This window comes from Myxine glutinosa, chromosome 1, assembly GCF_964187855.1.
Source record: "Myxine glutinosa chromosome 1, kmMyxGlut1.1, whole genome shotgun sequence".
Taxonomy (NCBI): Eukaryota; Metazoa; Chordata; class Myxini; order Myxiniformes; family Myxinidae; genus Myxine; species Myxine glutinosa.
Window position 1 is genome coordinate 397,970,018 of NC_136261.1, and position 15,432 is coordinate 397,985,449.

General features: G+C 45.1%; 1 protein-coding gene across 1 annotated transcript in view; it reads left to right on the forward strand.

Annotated features, from left to right (window-relative positions):
• LOC137419668 (uncharacterized) overlaps positions 1 to 13,479 on the forward strand; it is a 160,789-nt gene extending 147,310 nt beyond the window's left edge. The window contains 1 exon segment of the mRNA XM_078785316.1: positions 12,923 to 13,479. Within this exon segment, the coding sequence (XP_078641442.1) occupies positions 12,923 to 13,479 (557 nt within the window).
• The last annotated feature ends 1,953 nt before the right edge of the window (positions 13,480 to 15,432 follow it).

Consider the following 15,432-nt stretch of genomic DNA (forward strand, 5'->3'; position numbering starts at 1 on the left):
GCCTTCCCCAGTTAGTTAGGTTAGGGTGAGGAGCAGGTGAGCTTGGTAGGCAACAACAGTGGTGGAGGTGTGCAGGTGGGCAGACCAGCTAGGAGCGTCACATGACCCAGCCACCGAAATTGTGCGGGGGCACCGAGTGATGAATCGGGGGAGTGAGACCCCAACTTGAGAAGCACCACAGTTTGGTCAATGGGAATTGGTTTTTAGAACCCATAGTGTAAGTTGGCCAATGGATTGGCAGGGAAAGACCCCGGGTAATGTAAAGTTGTTAAAGTCATGTAGGAAATAGTTAGGATTGATAAACCTGTCGCACCATACGCAGCCACTTACCTGAGGTGGTGATGATGACTCCACACCTGTGTTCCTTTGTTCTGTGTTGCAGGAAGGGAGAATTGCTGTGTGGATTTGTGAGACGCATCACGACATGGATGAGACTTTGGGGTGATTCCATCTCTCCCTCATTAGGAGGGACTGATGATGAATTGGTGATGGCAAATTTTGATGTTGAGTTGGAAATGGCAAATTTGATTGGTTAGGAGGGAGAGAAGACGAATTTAGTTTATGGGAGGAACGGGGAAGACAGTAGGGACGTTTGATGATGTGTAACGTATATGTTTATGGGTAGTGTTGTGTTTTGTGGATACAGTAAGGGGTAAGGGAGGGGCAATGTAGGTTACCTGGTGGGGGGGGGGGGCGTACGGTAGGAACGTACCTGTCTCACCTGGTTCCCATGTGCCCCTAGTGTGCATTACCTAATATTGCGTGCACTTTTGCGCCCTTACCACCTTACTCACTTGTTTTATTTTGTCTCCCCCCTCTGAGGATCTGGCTTTGGGGCAGAGAGAGAGGAGAGAGAGGTGCTGGCTCCGCAGTTGTGGGCCTGTACTTTCGCTGCTTGCTGCCTGGATCGATACACCATATGGACCGCAATTTTTGTGGCCGCCCACCATGGACCGCAGTTCTTTTGCGGGCAAGCACCACCCGTTGATGGACCTCTGGGTCGACGTGGCACCTATGCCATACAGGTGAACCACTTTTAGTTGGCCCCCCTGACGGCCACAATTTAGAAATGGATGCGGTTGGCGCCTTTCTTTATTTCTAAAGAAGCCAGAAGGCCAAGTGCACTACATGAAGGCAAGACCAGCAGCAGAACATCGGCCGGCTGCGACACCACCGGTGACCATGGACACTTGATTGTGCATTCTTATGAACACTTTATTGGTGCACCGGATGGTGCTGACTGTGTGTATGGGGTGGTGCTTTTGGTGCTTGGACGGGGTGCTCTGCACATTATTAAAGGCCGTAGGGCCACAGGGCACTCGTGGGTTGGTGTATCGATGCTGGCATGCGTGCTCTCTCTCTATGCATAACATCTGCATGTGTTCCTCAAAGAACAGGTCCTGGATCGTAGTGTAAATATCAGTCTTGTGTAAATAATGCTCCCTATCGGCTGTATGTTTAGTTTGAAGACCTTTCCGCGATTCGGTTATCCTGTGGGTGTGTTTCTGTGAGGAGAAGGGTGCAACGTCGCAGGGGGACATATTTACTCATTTGTGAACATCTGTAAAACTGTCGCACTCAGGGTTGAGTTAATAGTAGAGGGAACTACATCTGAGTGCCACACTAAAGTAGGTAAAAATTTATCGGGTCGGGTCGCCCCGAGGTAGAGAAGGGTGCAATGTTGCGGATATGGGATTTACATCCATCCATATCCGCTTGTAAATATTCCCCTATTTCCTCAATACTTCCCAACTATCCCCAATCCCCCATTCACTAGTCCCATTTTCTGTAAACAACACTCTGTAGACCCGACCTTCCCCTATTTCCCCCATTAAATGTCGCATCCAGGTCTACCGCATCTCACGTAGACAACTATAGGACATCTTGCTAGTTATTCTTAGTCTATGTCAGTTAAGGACTCGTTTCCATTAATTCTGACTCTTCGTTGCACCAGAATGTGATTGTATGGCACCGTTAGGAAGTTTAGGATCTCCCAATACCTCCCCGTAGCTCTTCCTCACGGTTCAACAACAACAACAACAACAGCGGCGGCGGCGCGGGGAGTGTGCGTCCTCACTCCGGCTTGGTTGGTAGGGGGTGTTGGGAGCAACACCAGGCCTTTCCAACGAGCCGCCATTGAACATGTGCTCGACGGGGTTACCAAGTAGGGGCTCGCTGTCAGCTCCTCGTCAAGGGCGGAGCCCGGTAACCCCCGCACCCAATAGAAGCGGCGGACCGATCCCATCTGGGGCAGAGCCAACGAGCCGAGGGCGTGTGACTCCCCGCTGAGCATGCGCAGGAAGAGGGAGGTGACGTCAGATGCGCGCTGAGCTTGAAGCAAGAAGGACGCCACCTCCGAGCGCTGTGACACCTCCCTGCATCTTCTGAACCGTGCTTTATCCTGTCCCTGAGCCAAGGTGCACCTTGTGCTATCAACCGACCTGTCCTTCCCTGCCATCAATCCCTGTGTAAGTCAGTCTTGTTCCGTTTGTCTGTGGTCTGTCTGGGATAAAATAAGAGTGTATCTAAGTGCCTATCTCTTCTGTTTCTTTACCTCATTACCTTGTAATCTACCCCATTTCTCCACCACTAATTATATCCTCCTCCGGAGGTCTTGAGAAAGGTACCCCTTGCGTCGTTTCATTTATCCCAGCCGTTGTGTCCTTTCCATCATTGATTTAGCGTAGCGCGATCCGGCCAACGTTCGAGTGGAATCGGGTGAGTTGGGGGTAATCGGGTAAACTGTGCGAACACGGCGGCCATTCCGCTCGGTCAAGCAACATCTTAAGCCGTGTCCGTAACAATATATATATATATATATATATATATATATATATATATATATATATATATATATATATATATATATATATATATTGTAACGATTTTGAGAAGTGTGTAACGAATTTGAGAAGGGTAACGGTTTTTGAGAAGTGTAACAATTTTGGAGGAAGTGTAACGAATGTGAAAACGTTACAATGTGAACGTTACAAAAGTACGGTAACACCCTGTTAATGTAAATAATGGTCGCAGTCGGCCTCCTAGTTAATTCCATGAAACTTACACGCAGGTCATGATATATCTTTTAAATAGTGTATTTCCTTATTCCATGTAGGCTAAATATGTGTTTCCCACTAGATTGACTTTGCATTGTATCAAACAAAATAAGCGTAGGCCCTTCCAATTTCCCCAAAACCTCCCTTCCAATTGCCTTCCGCATTTTGGGCGGTTTTCTTCAACCGCCATTGCCCATGTGCTTTGAGTCGGAGAAGAAAGGCGTGTCTCCACCTCGTCATAAGAGGGAAGGAGTGAACCGGCCCTAACAGCCAATCAGCACCGCGGTGAGCGACCCGGTAGGCGTGCCCTCGGAGCCGGCGGCTTAATTCCGCCGGAGGTGATAAAAGCGACTGTAAGGGACTGCTTTATGAGATGACTTGGGAGATGACCCTGGGAGATGAGCAAAGAGGCTGCACCAAGAGGAGCGGTGAGATGCGAAACGCTCCAAGCCAAAGAGGAGAGGTACTCGGCAAGGAAACCAGCTTTGGAGAGACGCGCTGAAAGGAGGGAGACGGCTCCACCACAAAAAGAGGAGCAGGTGTGCCGAACCAGCGCGTGACGTCTACCGCAGCGGATACACGACGGAGGGTTTCCCGCCAAAACCGCGAGGAATTGCGAGCTGCTGCCTCCCGACTTTGCATCCCTCTCAAGCAATCCACCTCAAGCCCTACCTGCCTGCATTATCCCCTGTGTAAGTGTGAACGTCCTGTCCTGCTCGTTGTCTTGGGGCTAAGTAAAAATGAATAGTGTAAGTTAACGATTCGCTGTGTTACTGCTTCTTCCATCCATTGCTTGTGTGTGTATAATAAATCTGTTCTTCCTCCGTATTCTTCTTCTTCTTTTTCATTCTCTTTCGGTCGCTTTAGAGGTTTCCCGATTGAATATCTGTGGGGCGATCTGGTCAACGTCGGGTGGAATCGGGTTCTAATCGGGGAGTAACTGTTCGGACGCGGTTAAATACACCACCGCTCGGTCAATATAACATCTAAAGCCGCGTCTGTAACAATATATATATATATATATATATATATTGTAACGGTTTTGAGAAGTGTGTAACGAATTTGAGAAGTGTAACGGTTTTTGAGAAGTGTAACAATTTTGGAGGAAGTGTAACGAATGTGAAAACGTTACAATGTGAACGTTACAAAAGTATGGTAACACCCTGGTAATGTAAATAATGGTCGCAGCCGTCCTCCTCGTTAATTCCATGAAACTTACACGCAGGTCACGATATATCTTTTTAAATAGTGTATTTCCTTATTCCATGTAGGCTAAATCTGTGTTTCCCACTAGATTGACTTTGCATTGTATCAAACAAAATAAGAGTAGGCCCTTGCAATTTCCCCAAACATCTCCGCTCTCCAAAGTTCCTTTCAAAAGGGTGGGAGTTGTGTTCAATCCCGCAAGCCGCCATTGCCCATGTGCTAATCTCGGAGAAGAAAGGCGTGTCTCCACCTCGTCATCGAGGGGAGGAGTGAGCCAGAGGGTCGCATGGCCAATCAGCACCGCGGTGAGCGAACCGGTAGGCGTGCCCTCGCAGCCGGCGGCTTGATTCCGCCGCGAGTTATAAAAGCGACTGTAAGGGACTGCTTTACCAGATGACTTGGGAGATGACCTGGGAGAGGAGCGAAGAGGCGGCACCAAGAAGAGCAGTGAGATGCGAAACGCTCCAAGCCAAAGAGGAGAGGTACTCGGCAAGGAAACCAGCTTTGGAGAGACGCGCTGAAAGGAGGGAGACGGCTCCACCACAAGAAGAGGAGCAGGTGTGCCGAACCAGCGCGTGACGTCTACAGCAGCGGATACGCGACGAAGGGTTTTCCCGCCAAAAACCGCGAGGAATTGAGAGCTGCTGCCTCCGACCTTGCCTCCCTCTCAAGCAATCCACCTCAAGCCCTACCTGCCTGCAATATCCCCTGTGTAAGTGTGAACGTCCTGTCCTACTCGTTGTCTTGGGATTAAGTAAATTGAGTAGAATAAGCTACGATGCACTGTGTGACTGCTTTTTCCATCCATTGCTTGTAAATAATTTGGTCGCTCTTCCTTTTTGCTTGTGTGTGTATAATAAATCTGTTCTTCCTCCGTACTCTGTCTTTTTCTCTTTTCCTTCTCTTTCGGTCACTTTAGAGGTTTCCCGATTGAATATCTGTGGGGCGATCTGGTCAACGTCGGGTGGAATCGGGTTCTAATCGGGGAGTAGTTGTTCGGACGCGGTAATACACCACCGCTAGGTCAATATAACATCTAAAACCGTGTCTGTAACAATATATATATATATATATATATATATATATATATATATATATTGTTACAGTTTTTAGAACCTTCACTATTAAATTTTAGTAAATGTTCCCCTGTAAATATCCCCATCAATTGGCTTGTTAAAGATCGCACCCTAGTTAGTCCATGTACAACACGTAGTGAACCATAGGACCTCTCCGTAGTTATTTCATTATTATGTGTTTCAGTTAAGGATCTGTTCCCAATAGTTGAATCTGCGTTGCATTAATCAAATAAGATAGGCCCCTTTCAATTTCCCCAATCGCCTCACCCGCGTCTCCGCAAAGTAACAGTCGAGCAGCGTTCGCTGCTCCTTGCCTTGATGCGGTTGTTGGCCCCAAACCGCCATTAGCCATGCGGTCAAGCCGAGGAAGGAGGGGGCGGAGCCGCCAGAACAAGGTGTGGCACGTCGACTCGTCATCGGAGGTGGAGTCAGCAAGCCCTTACCGGCCAACCAGGGCCGAGGTGAGCCGACTGGTAGGTGTGTCATAGGAGCCGGCGGCTGGATACAGGAGCGGCCAATAAAAGCAGCTGGGAGGGACTGCTTCAGGAGAGAGAGACGTGATCCGGCAGATGAGGGAGGTACCAGGCGAGCATACTGCTGGATCGTGAGGCAGAAGAGTGGGTCCGTGACGGCGACAACAATACAGTAGTCAATTGACATTGTCCGACTGTGTGTGAAACCGAATACGTGAAGCTGCCGCTGGCTGTTCGCTTCCAGCCCGGAGCGTGGACCTGGAGCGGACCTCCTTGCTGTGCCTCTACTCGAACCTTCCAGCCCTGCTGTCCCACTTGGACCCTTCTGCTTCGTCCAGTCATTCCTGCCTGCTATTCCCCTTTCATGCAAGTCTGTTTGTCTGTCTGGGGCTTTGATAATATAAGACTGCTTAAGGCTGCCCTGTGTATATTCTTCTTCTTCTTCTTCTGTATATTACTTGCGTTTCCTCTTCTTCTTTGGTTTTGTAAATAATTAATAAATGCCTGTTATTTCTTACCTTTGGTTTCTTCTTTCCCCCGATCACTTTCGTCCTGTCTCCAATTGAGTACCTGTGGCACGATTTGGCCAACGCTCTGAATCGGGTTAGTCAATTGCTAACGGCTCCAGCCGCGAATTGCTAAACCGCTCGGCAAATACCATCTTGTCCGTGGTTCGAGCGGTACTTGTCTCCCTGTTTTGCGGAGGGATTGGTAAAGGTATTCGGGAGAACACCTTGACCAATAACCCTGACCAATTTCACCCCGCAAAAGAGCGTTATAAGTACCAGGACCAGAGACGGCCAGCTTAACAGGCCAAGAGGATTAACCCCCCCCTTGCTGGGAGTGCCATCTCTGAGATCCGTAACAATATATATATATATATATATATATATATATATATATATATATATATATATATATATATATATATATATATATATATATATATATATATATATAGTATATATATATATATATATAAGTATATGTATATATAAGTATATAAGTATATATATATATATATATATATATATATATATATATATATATATATATATAAGTATATATATATATATATATATATATATATATATATATATATATATATATATACAAGTATATATATATATTATATATATACAAGTATATATATATATTATATATATATAAGTATATAAGTATAATATATATATATATAAGTATATATATGTATATATATATATATATATAAGTATATATATATATATATATATATATATATATATATATATATATATATATATATATATATATATATCTAAGTATATATATATATATATATATATATATATATATATGTATATATATATATATAAGTATATATATATATAAGTATATATATATATAAGTGTATATATATATATTGTTACAGATCTCGGAGTATGGCACTCCCCTTACCGAGGGGGGGTTTAATCCCCTTGTCTATTAAGCTGGCTGTCTCCGGTCCTGGATGGAGCTATGACGCCACTTCCGGTCAGCGCTGAATAGGGTGGTAGGCCAATTGTTCCTATTACCTAATTACCAGCGCCTTCCGGTAAGCGAGGAAATGAGCTGCGGCTGTAATGGACACGCCCAGCGAAGCGAGCCACGACTCAGGCCGTTAACAAAAGGACTAAACCCGATTATAGCGGTTGGCCAAATCGTGCCACAGGTACTCAATGGGGAAAAGACTAAGACGATCGGACAGGAGGAAGCAAAGAATAAGAAGGGTATAGGAAGAACAAATATGATTTATTACTATCTAAAAGAGGAAACGAAAGATGGGAATACACAGGAAGAGGAAACAAAATGACATAGGGCAACCTTATACACTCTTATACAGACTTGGCATTTAATATGGAATTTTTTTTTTTTCTTGACGGGTTTACTTTCTTAACTCAGTATATCAATCTGGTGAGTTTCTTTTACAATTTGGTGATTTATTTGTTAAAAGAACCATGTCACTGATTGTCTGTCGCAGCAAGAAGTCAACAACAGGATTACATCACAGGTGGCGTGGCAAAATGTACGGACAGGTACATTTGACGATTGGCTTCACAGTCGGGTATACAAGGGTTGTTGCGTTCTGTATTAGTGGAAAACAACTGCTGCACGTCTCCAAAAGTTATTGCCGCTTCCTCTGGAGATGGTCCGTCAACTCGACAATGCTGTTTGTCATGGAGTGGTGGCTTTACGAAATTACGGCATGAAAGAGCGTGCTATTGCTCGGCAGTATGGCATCACTCAAGGTCAGGTGTCACAGATCCTGAAACGAAATGCTCAGAGGGGTGTCCCTACTCAAATACCGAAGCCAGGATGTCCACGCAGAACCACAAGGAGGGATGATCGCCAGCTGGACCGGTTAGTCCGCAATGGCCGTACCAAGTCAGCTGATCGGCTTCGGGCTGAGTGGCAGCAGCTGACAAATGTGCCTGTATCCAGAAGGCTAGTCAACCAATGACTGGTTCAAGCAGGCTATCGTGCCAGGCGTCCCCTGAGAAAGCCACGCCTGACAAGACAACACCGCCAGCGCCGATTGCAGTGGGCCAGAGAGCACCGTCAATGGCAGCCAGGACACTGGAATCACGTGATCTTCAGTGACGAGTCTAGATTTCTGGTCTATCATCAAGATGGCCGCGTCCGAGTGCGCAGACAAGTGCATGAAGCCTCCAACGAAGATTGTATAGTGCCAAGGGTCCAAGCTGGAGGTGGTGGGGTGACCGTTTTGGCTGCTTTTCATGCAGGGGGCAAAGTTGTTCTGAATGGAAACCTGAACCAGTTCAAGTACAGGGCCATTCTGGAAGAAACATTGCTTCCATTTGCTCGTGTAGCCTTTCGAGGAAACTTTGTCTTCCAAGATGACAATGCATGGCCTCATTGTGCTTGCATGATCCAACACTTTCTTGCTGACCGTGGTGGAGAGCATGTGGAGTGGCCTGCCATGTCCCCGGATATGAATCCGATAGAGAACTTGTGGGCAGAATTAACGCATCAAATAGACAACTTGGACCAGCAGCCGACCTCTGTGCGTGAATTGCAGCAGGCTATTGTCACTGCATGGCAAGTGATTCCTGTCCAAACCTTGGCAAATATCGTGAACAGCATGCCTTAACGTGTATGTACTCTCCTGAATGCTCGTGGGGGTTACACGAAGTACTGAACTGTAATTTTACTGTCCGTAATCCCAGTCATAATTTAACTTTTGTTCTTGTTTACAAAAAATTTGGCTAATGTGCAAAATAAAGAGATACTTCTGGAAAACGTACAGAAGTTTAACACAGTACTGTCCATGAATTGAGTTCGATATCAGTTTACATCACTTTCAAGGATCAATTTATTTGTTTCGAAATGTCAAATGTGGTTTTTTTTTCTTTTAAAGGTCACATTAACAAAATCTAGAATAATTTCAACATAATTCCAATGAACTTTTGGTTCTAAGACATCTTGAAAAGTAAGTTCACCCCAACAAAAAAAATATTCCATATTAAATGCCAAGTCTGTATATCACGCCCATGACGATACAAACAGACTCACACGGAATGGTAGCTCGTAGGGGAGGAAGGTCCAGGCGGATGGTTCCAGGCGAGGTAATGGTCGAGGCTCCGTGTCCGTGGGTGAAGGGCAGCTGGCAGCTTGACGTCGTTGGTGCGCAACCGGACCTTACAAACGCGAGGGGCTGGGATGAATGCACGTATAGCGTACCGAACGCTCTCAAAACCATGGCAGTTCGTATTGACAACGATCGTCCCAATCGATCCTCTGCGCAATGTTCTTAAGTTCGCCGCCTCTGCGCTGTTCTCTCGCCTCTGCCGATCTCGTTCATCTCCCTCGGTCTCTCTGGGTGAATAGGCTTTGTGCTCCCGCTTTTATTGGAAGCCTCGAGTATCAAGCCGCGTCCGCTTTGCTCCGCCTACCCGTGAACACGCTTCGGTCCGGATTGGTCACAAGGGTTCATTCGTACCTCCCCTCGTGACGCGTCGAAGGGGCCACGCCTATGTCCCGGGCCGCTCCTCCCTTCCTATCCCACTTGACCGCATGCGTAATGGCGGCTTGGGGCCAGCAAACAAACCAAAAAGGCAGCGAACGCTGCAATACGGCTACTGGCACTTTGGAGAGAGAGAGATGATTGGGGATAATTGAAGGGGCCTATCTTATGTGATTAATACAACGCGGAGTCAAACTATTGGAAACAGATCCTTACCTGAAACACATACTCATGAAATAACTAATGAAGAATCTATGGTGTGCTACGTGTTGCAATATGACCTAACTTGGGTGTGACCTTTGAACTTTACACCAAAAATGGGAGTATTTACAGGGGATTATTTATAAGGGAACATTAACAAAAATTTACCAAGTGGAGGGTTCTAAAAACCACAACAATATATATATATATGTCAATAAATTGATTGATTACTTAATGGTTATCGATGTATTAATTTATGTATGATTTAGAAACAGAGTGTGCTGCCTGGAAAGCAGCCATTCGGTGAATCTCGGCTTACACATGAAAGCATGGAAATGGCCGTAAGATGATGATGATGATGATGATGATGGTGATGGTGATGGTGATGGTGATGATGATGGTGATAATGTATTAAGTACTTTTTTCTTTTCTTTTTCTTTTTTTTCTTCTTTTTTTTTGTATACAAGATCGAGGCTCGTGAAAGAGCGAACATTAATCACACAGAAAGACACACCGACACATAAAACAAATAACATCGGGAGCGGTAGACAAGATGGGGAGAGAGGGGGAAGGACACAAACACAACAACAGTAGAGAACAGGGACCGAGAGACATGGAGACATCGAGAGATCTGTGGGGGGGGGAGAGGGCTTTGGGGGGGGAGGCATGGGAAGGGGGGGGTGGGAGAGGTATAAAACATATGGACACTGCCAGGACTTCCAGGAAAGAAGTTGGAAATTTCAAACAAGGTGGATCTGGGGTGAATTAGTGGGGGTAGAAAAGGTCAAGGTTTTGGATGGGGGAAGATAAGAGATGGTGGTGAACAGCTGTTTTAAAGACCTGGAGGGAGGAGTGGGATTGAAGGGAGTGTGGGAGTTTGTTCCAGAGGCGGGAGAAAAGAGGAATGAAAGAGTGAAGGTGAGCAGAGAGCCGAGATTTCGGCAGTTTAACCATCAGAGGGTTGCTGGCAGATCTTGTGTGACCTGTAGGAATATTTGCGGGACAGAGCACAGAGAGAGCTGGGGGAGCAAGGCCGGAGAGGAGTCGGTAGAAGACAGAAAGACCACCTACCTGCCTGCGGTGAGAGTGAAAGGCCCTCAGAGATAGCTTCATCGCGGGAGATTCCAATGATTCTGAAAGCTTTGGTTTCAACAGCGTGAAGCCGGGCTAGGTGTGAGGCAGGAGCACCAGCCCATAGGGGAGAACAGTATTCCATTGAGCTGCGGATGAAAGCCTTGTATGTGGTGAGGAGCTCAGGTGTGCCTACGAAGGACTTCGCACGACGGAGGATGCCCAGTCGGCGACTGGCTTTGGAGGCCAGCTTGGAAATGTGGTTTTCCCAAGAAATATCATGGCAGATAGTGAGACCCAAAAGCTTGAGCGACAGAACTTCTTGGAGAGGATTGTTGAGAAAGTAGATGGGAGGGTTGTCCAGTCGATCTTTTCGGAGAGACATAGTAAGAGTGTGAGATTTGTCAGGATTGAAAGACATGTTCCACTTGTTTGACCAGTCTGTGATTTTGTCCAGGTCTTCAGAGAGTGAGGAGGCTGCAGACTGCCGATCTGAGGGAAGAGGAATGGAGCAGCAGAGAGTGGAGTCATCAGAAAAGAGATAGAGAGGATTTTCCAGAGAGTCGGAGAGATCATTGATAAAGACCAGAAAAAGCACAGGGCCCAGCACACTGCCTTGGGGAACTCCAGCCTGAACAGGAAGGGGAGATGAGAGAAATCCATTCAGGGCCACACGTTGACTACGACCAGAGAGGAAGTCCGCAAGCCATGCATGGACATTTCCATGGATACCATAGGAGGAGAGTTTGGTGAGCAAAGCTGGGTGCCAGACCGTATCGAAGGCACGTGATATGTCAAGGGAGACAGCTCTGATTTCCTGTTTGGCATTGAGGACCTCCATCCATTGTTGAGACAGCAGAAGCAGCATGTCCAGAGTAGAGTGACCTGGTCTGAAACCAAATTGATGATCAGATCATCAGAGATACTTTTTTTTTCTTTCTCATCTGGGCGATATCTCAGGTACATTTTGAACGAGGAAGCTGATATTTGGACACGACAGTGAATAAGTAATTTGGCTGTAAAGGCTATTTTTGATTTCTTGATTAATCAATCGATTGATTAATTATTTAACTTTTAAATTTACTACTTTTCAAAATATTTACAGATTCGGATGAAACGGTGGTGGTTTAGGGATGCCATTAGCTAGTTGATTAAGGAATTAATTATTATACGATTATTAGTTATTTATTTTAATGATGCAATTAATCAATTACTGCACACTGCTCCCTCCACGTGCTGCACAGTGGCATCGCAGGGTGCCAAAGGCACCCCACAATGTCGCACACTGCAGGATATGTTATTTATTTTGCATGGGAGTGATGTACTTTGAATATAGCTCTACTTGTACTGTTTGTTATTACCACACATATTACACGTGACACATGCGAAACATATTACACACACACACACACACACACACACACACACACACACACACACACGCACACACACACACACACACACACACACACACACACATACACATACATACATACATACATACATACATACATACACATATTCTATGAACTCGTTTTTTATGTTTCTGTTTCATTGCAAAAGTAAATTATTGACAATGTTGGTAAATTGTTTTTCCAGATAAACATTTGGGAAAGTTTCCCCCGTTGGTCGACACAGAAGTTTCTCTCAGTCATCACATGACATGGACTTTTTGGCAGGATGTTGATAAATTTAACAGCAAGTCTAAAAGCAGCAGCAACAACAACAATGGTGACAGCTGAAAAACGATCCTGCAACATCAGAGTCAAAGAAGTGAGAAGCCACACAAGTTTTCTCTTTCCAACAAAGACTTCACCTCTTCATCATGTTTGAAAGAATGTGTACAAATACACACAGGTGAGAAGCCACACAGGGGCACTGTGTGTCATAAGGGATTTACTTGCTCTTCATATTTATCTCAACATCAAAGTATACACACGAGAGAGAAGGCCTACAAGTGTTCTCAATGCACCAAGGCTTTTTCTCATTCAACAAGTTTACTTCGACATAAAAGAATACACACCAGTGAAAAACCCTTCATGTGTTCTGTGTGCGGCAAGGTGTTTAATCGTACATCAAATTTGTCTCAACATCAAAGAATTCACACGGGCGAGAAGCCCTACAAGTGTTCTGTGTGCTCCCAGATGTTCAAACGTTCATCACATTTACATGAACATCAAAGATTGCATACAGGAGAGAAGCCCTACAATTGTTTGGTGTGTAACAAAGCGTTTAGACAACCATCACATTTGTCTCGACATCAAAGCTTGCACATGGGGGAAAAAACCCTACAAGTGTTCTGTGTGCCCAAGGATGTTCAAGCAGTCAGCACATTTACATCAACATCAAAGAATGCACATGGGAGAGAAGCTCGACAAGTGCTTGGTGTGTAACAGTGTTTCGACATTCATCAAATGTGTCTCAACATCCATCAAATTTGTCTCAACGTCAAAGAATGCACACGGGAGAGAAGCCCTTCAAGTGTTCTGTGTGCAACAAGGCATTTAGTTGTTCATCAAATTTATCTCAACATCAAAGAATACACAACTGAACTTGTAAAAAAAAATCCAAGAACATGTGCGAATAGAAGGTAATCCACATGAAATGGAAACACCAGCGAATACAGCACTCATGATTCCAAACAAACAAACAAAATAAATGAACAAATTCACACAGGCAAATGGGAGAACGACAAAATAACAGGAGAATGGAAAAGACATGGACAGATTCTATATCCACAAAGGAGGCTCATTGGATTGGCTAAGAGGTCAACTTAACCATGATGGAGAATGAGTTAAAATAAACCTCCATTACCATGAGCACGATACTGATGGTTTTAAGAAGATGGTGGGACTGAGTCAATTGGACAGATGGAGATTCTGCCAGGAAGAAACAGAAAGTATGAGCCACCTTCTATCGGTATGTAAAACACTCCTCTCAGAACACCTGTACACATTAAGACACAACAATGCATGCGCTGAAATATCTACAAAAACTTGAATATCCCCTTCTCATAAAAAACCTACAATGGCACTCGATGGAGTACTTGCCTCCACCAGTCTGAACAGTTTGTAGAGCACATACCTCCGCCAGTCTGAACAGTTTGTAGAGCACATGCCTCCGCCAGTCTGAACAGTTTGTAGAGCACATGCCTCTGCCAGTCTGAACAGTTTGGAGAGCACATACCTCCGCCAGTCTCAACAGTTTGTCGAGCACATACCTCCGCCAGTCTGAACAGTTTGTAGAGCACATACCTCTGCCAGTATGAACCGTTTGTAGAGCACATACCTCTGCCTATCTTAACCGTTTGTGGAGTACATACCTCCGCCAGTCTGAACAGCTTGTTTTGTATCCCATTGAGAGGACGGATCTCGATCCAGACCTGAACGGAAATCGAATTGCTTGTTCTTGTCATCTTAACATCTCATCTATCGAGTTTTGTCATTGGAGTCATCCACAATTTTTTGAAATATCATGCTATATAATATCGTTTTTGCCTCCGTCTCTCAATGGTGAAGAATCGCTTTAAAATTCAGGTATCTGGATCCGTATTCGGATTCTTGGTAGACGGATGTATCGGCCGGATGATGTCTGGCATTTTGAGGTTATTGGCATCAGCCGATGATGGCGTCGATATGGCTGGTATTTTAAAAAGGGGGGAAAAAAGCTTTCCTTCTCGTGGTGTGAGGAAGCTCGAGCTTCCCCTTGTGTCAATATGGCTACTGAGGAATGCTTGTGAGAGCTTGCTGGGAGCGCTGGAAATGCGAAGGAGGAATTTAGTGTGGAAGAAAAGATGTCTGAGAAATTCAGATTCAGAGCCAAAACTTCATTCAAGCCACAACCATCTGACCCACTCGTTGTTGAAGGAAGTTTACATGCATGGTAGAGGACGGGTGAAAATGAAATGAAGTTTACACGAAGACCCGTCCAGTGTAGCTGTTGAGTGGGTCCAGACATCGAAGGGCATCACAAACCTGTTGTTGCTCCATTTCGCACGTCTGCAGTCGCTCGTCCCTCTGAGAAGTGGCGCAAGTGCTTAATGGCAAGGACGCAAGGTGTACAGCAATTAATTCCCAATCGAAGCGTAATTCGACACCTGGAACATTACTACTGAGTTCACACGGTTCAAACCCACCCTCCCACATTCACAAGTGCCCAAAAACTTTTGATTTTGAATTATTCTGCAAAGTCTTTCCCAACTTTTTTGCTTTGGTTTCGTATGTTTTCTTTTTTAAAAACATGAATGGCAGACTAACTGGAAGAAAATGCTGCTGTTAACAAGTGCAATGTTCTTTTCTGTTTTTGAGTGAATAATATACTGTTGCAATTTTAGTGCAATAACTGAA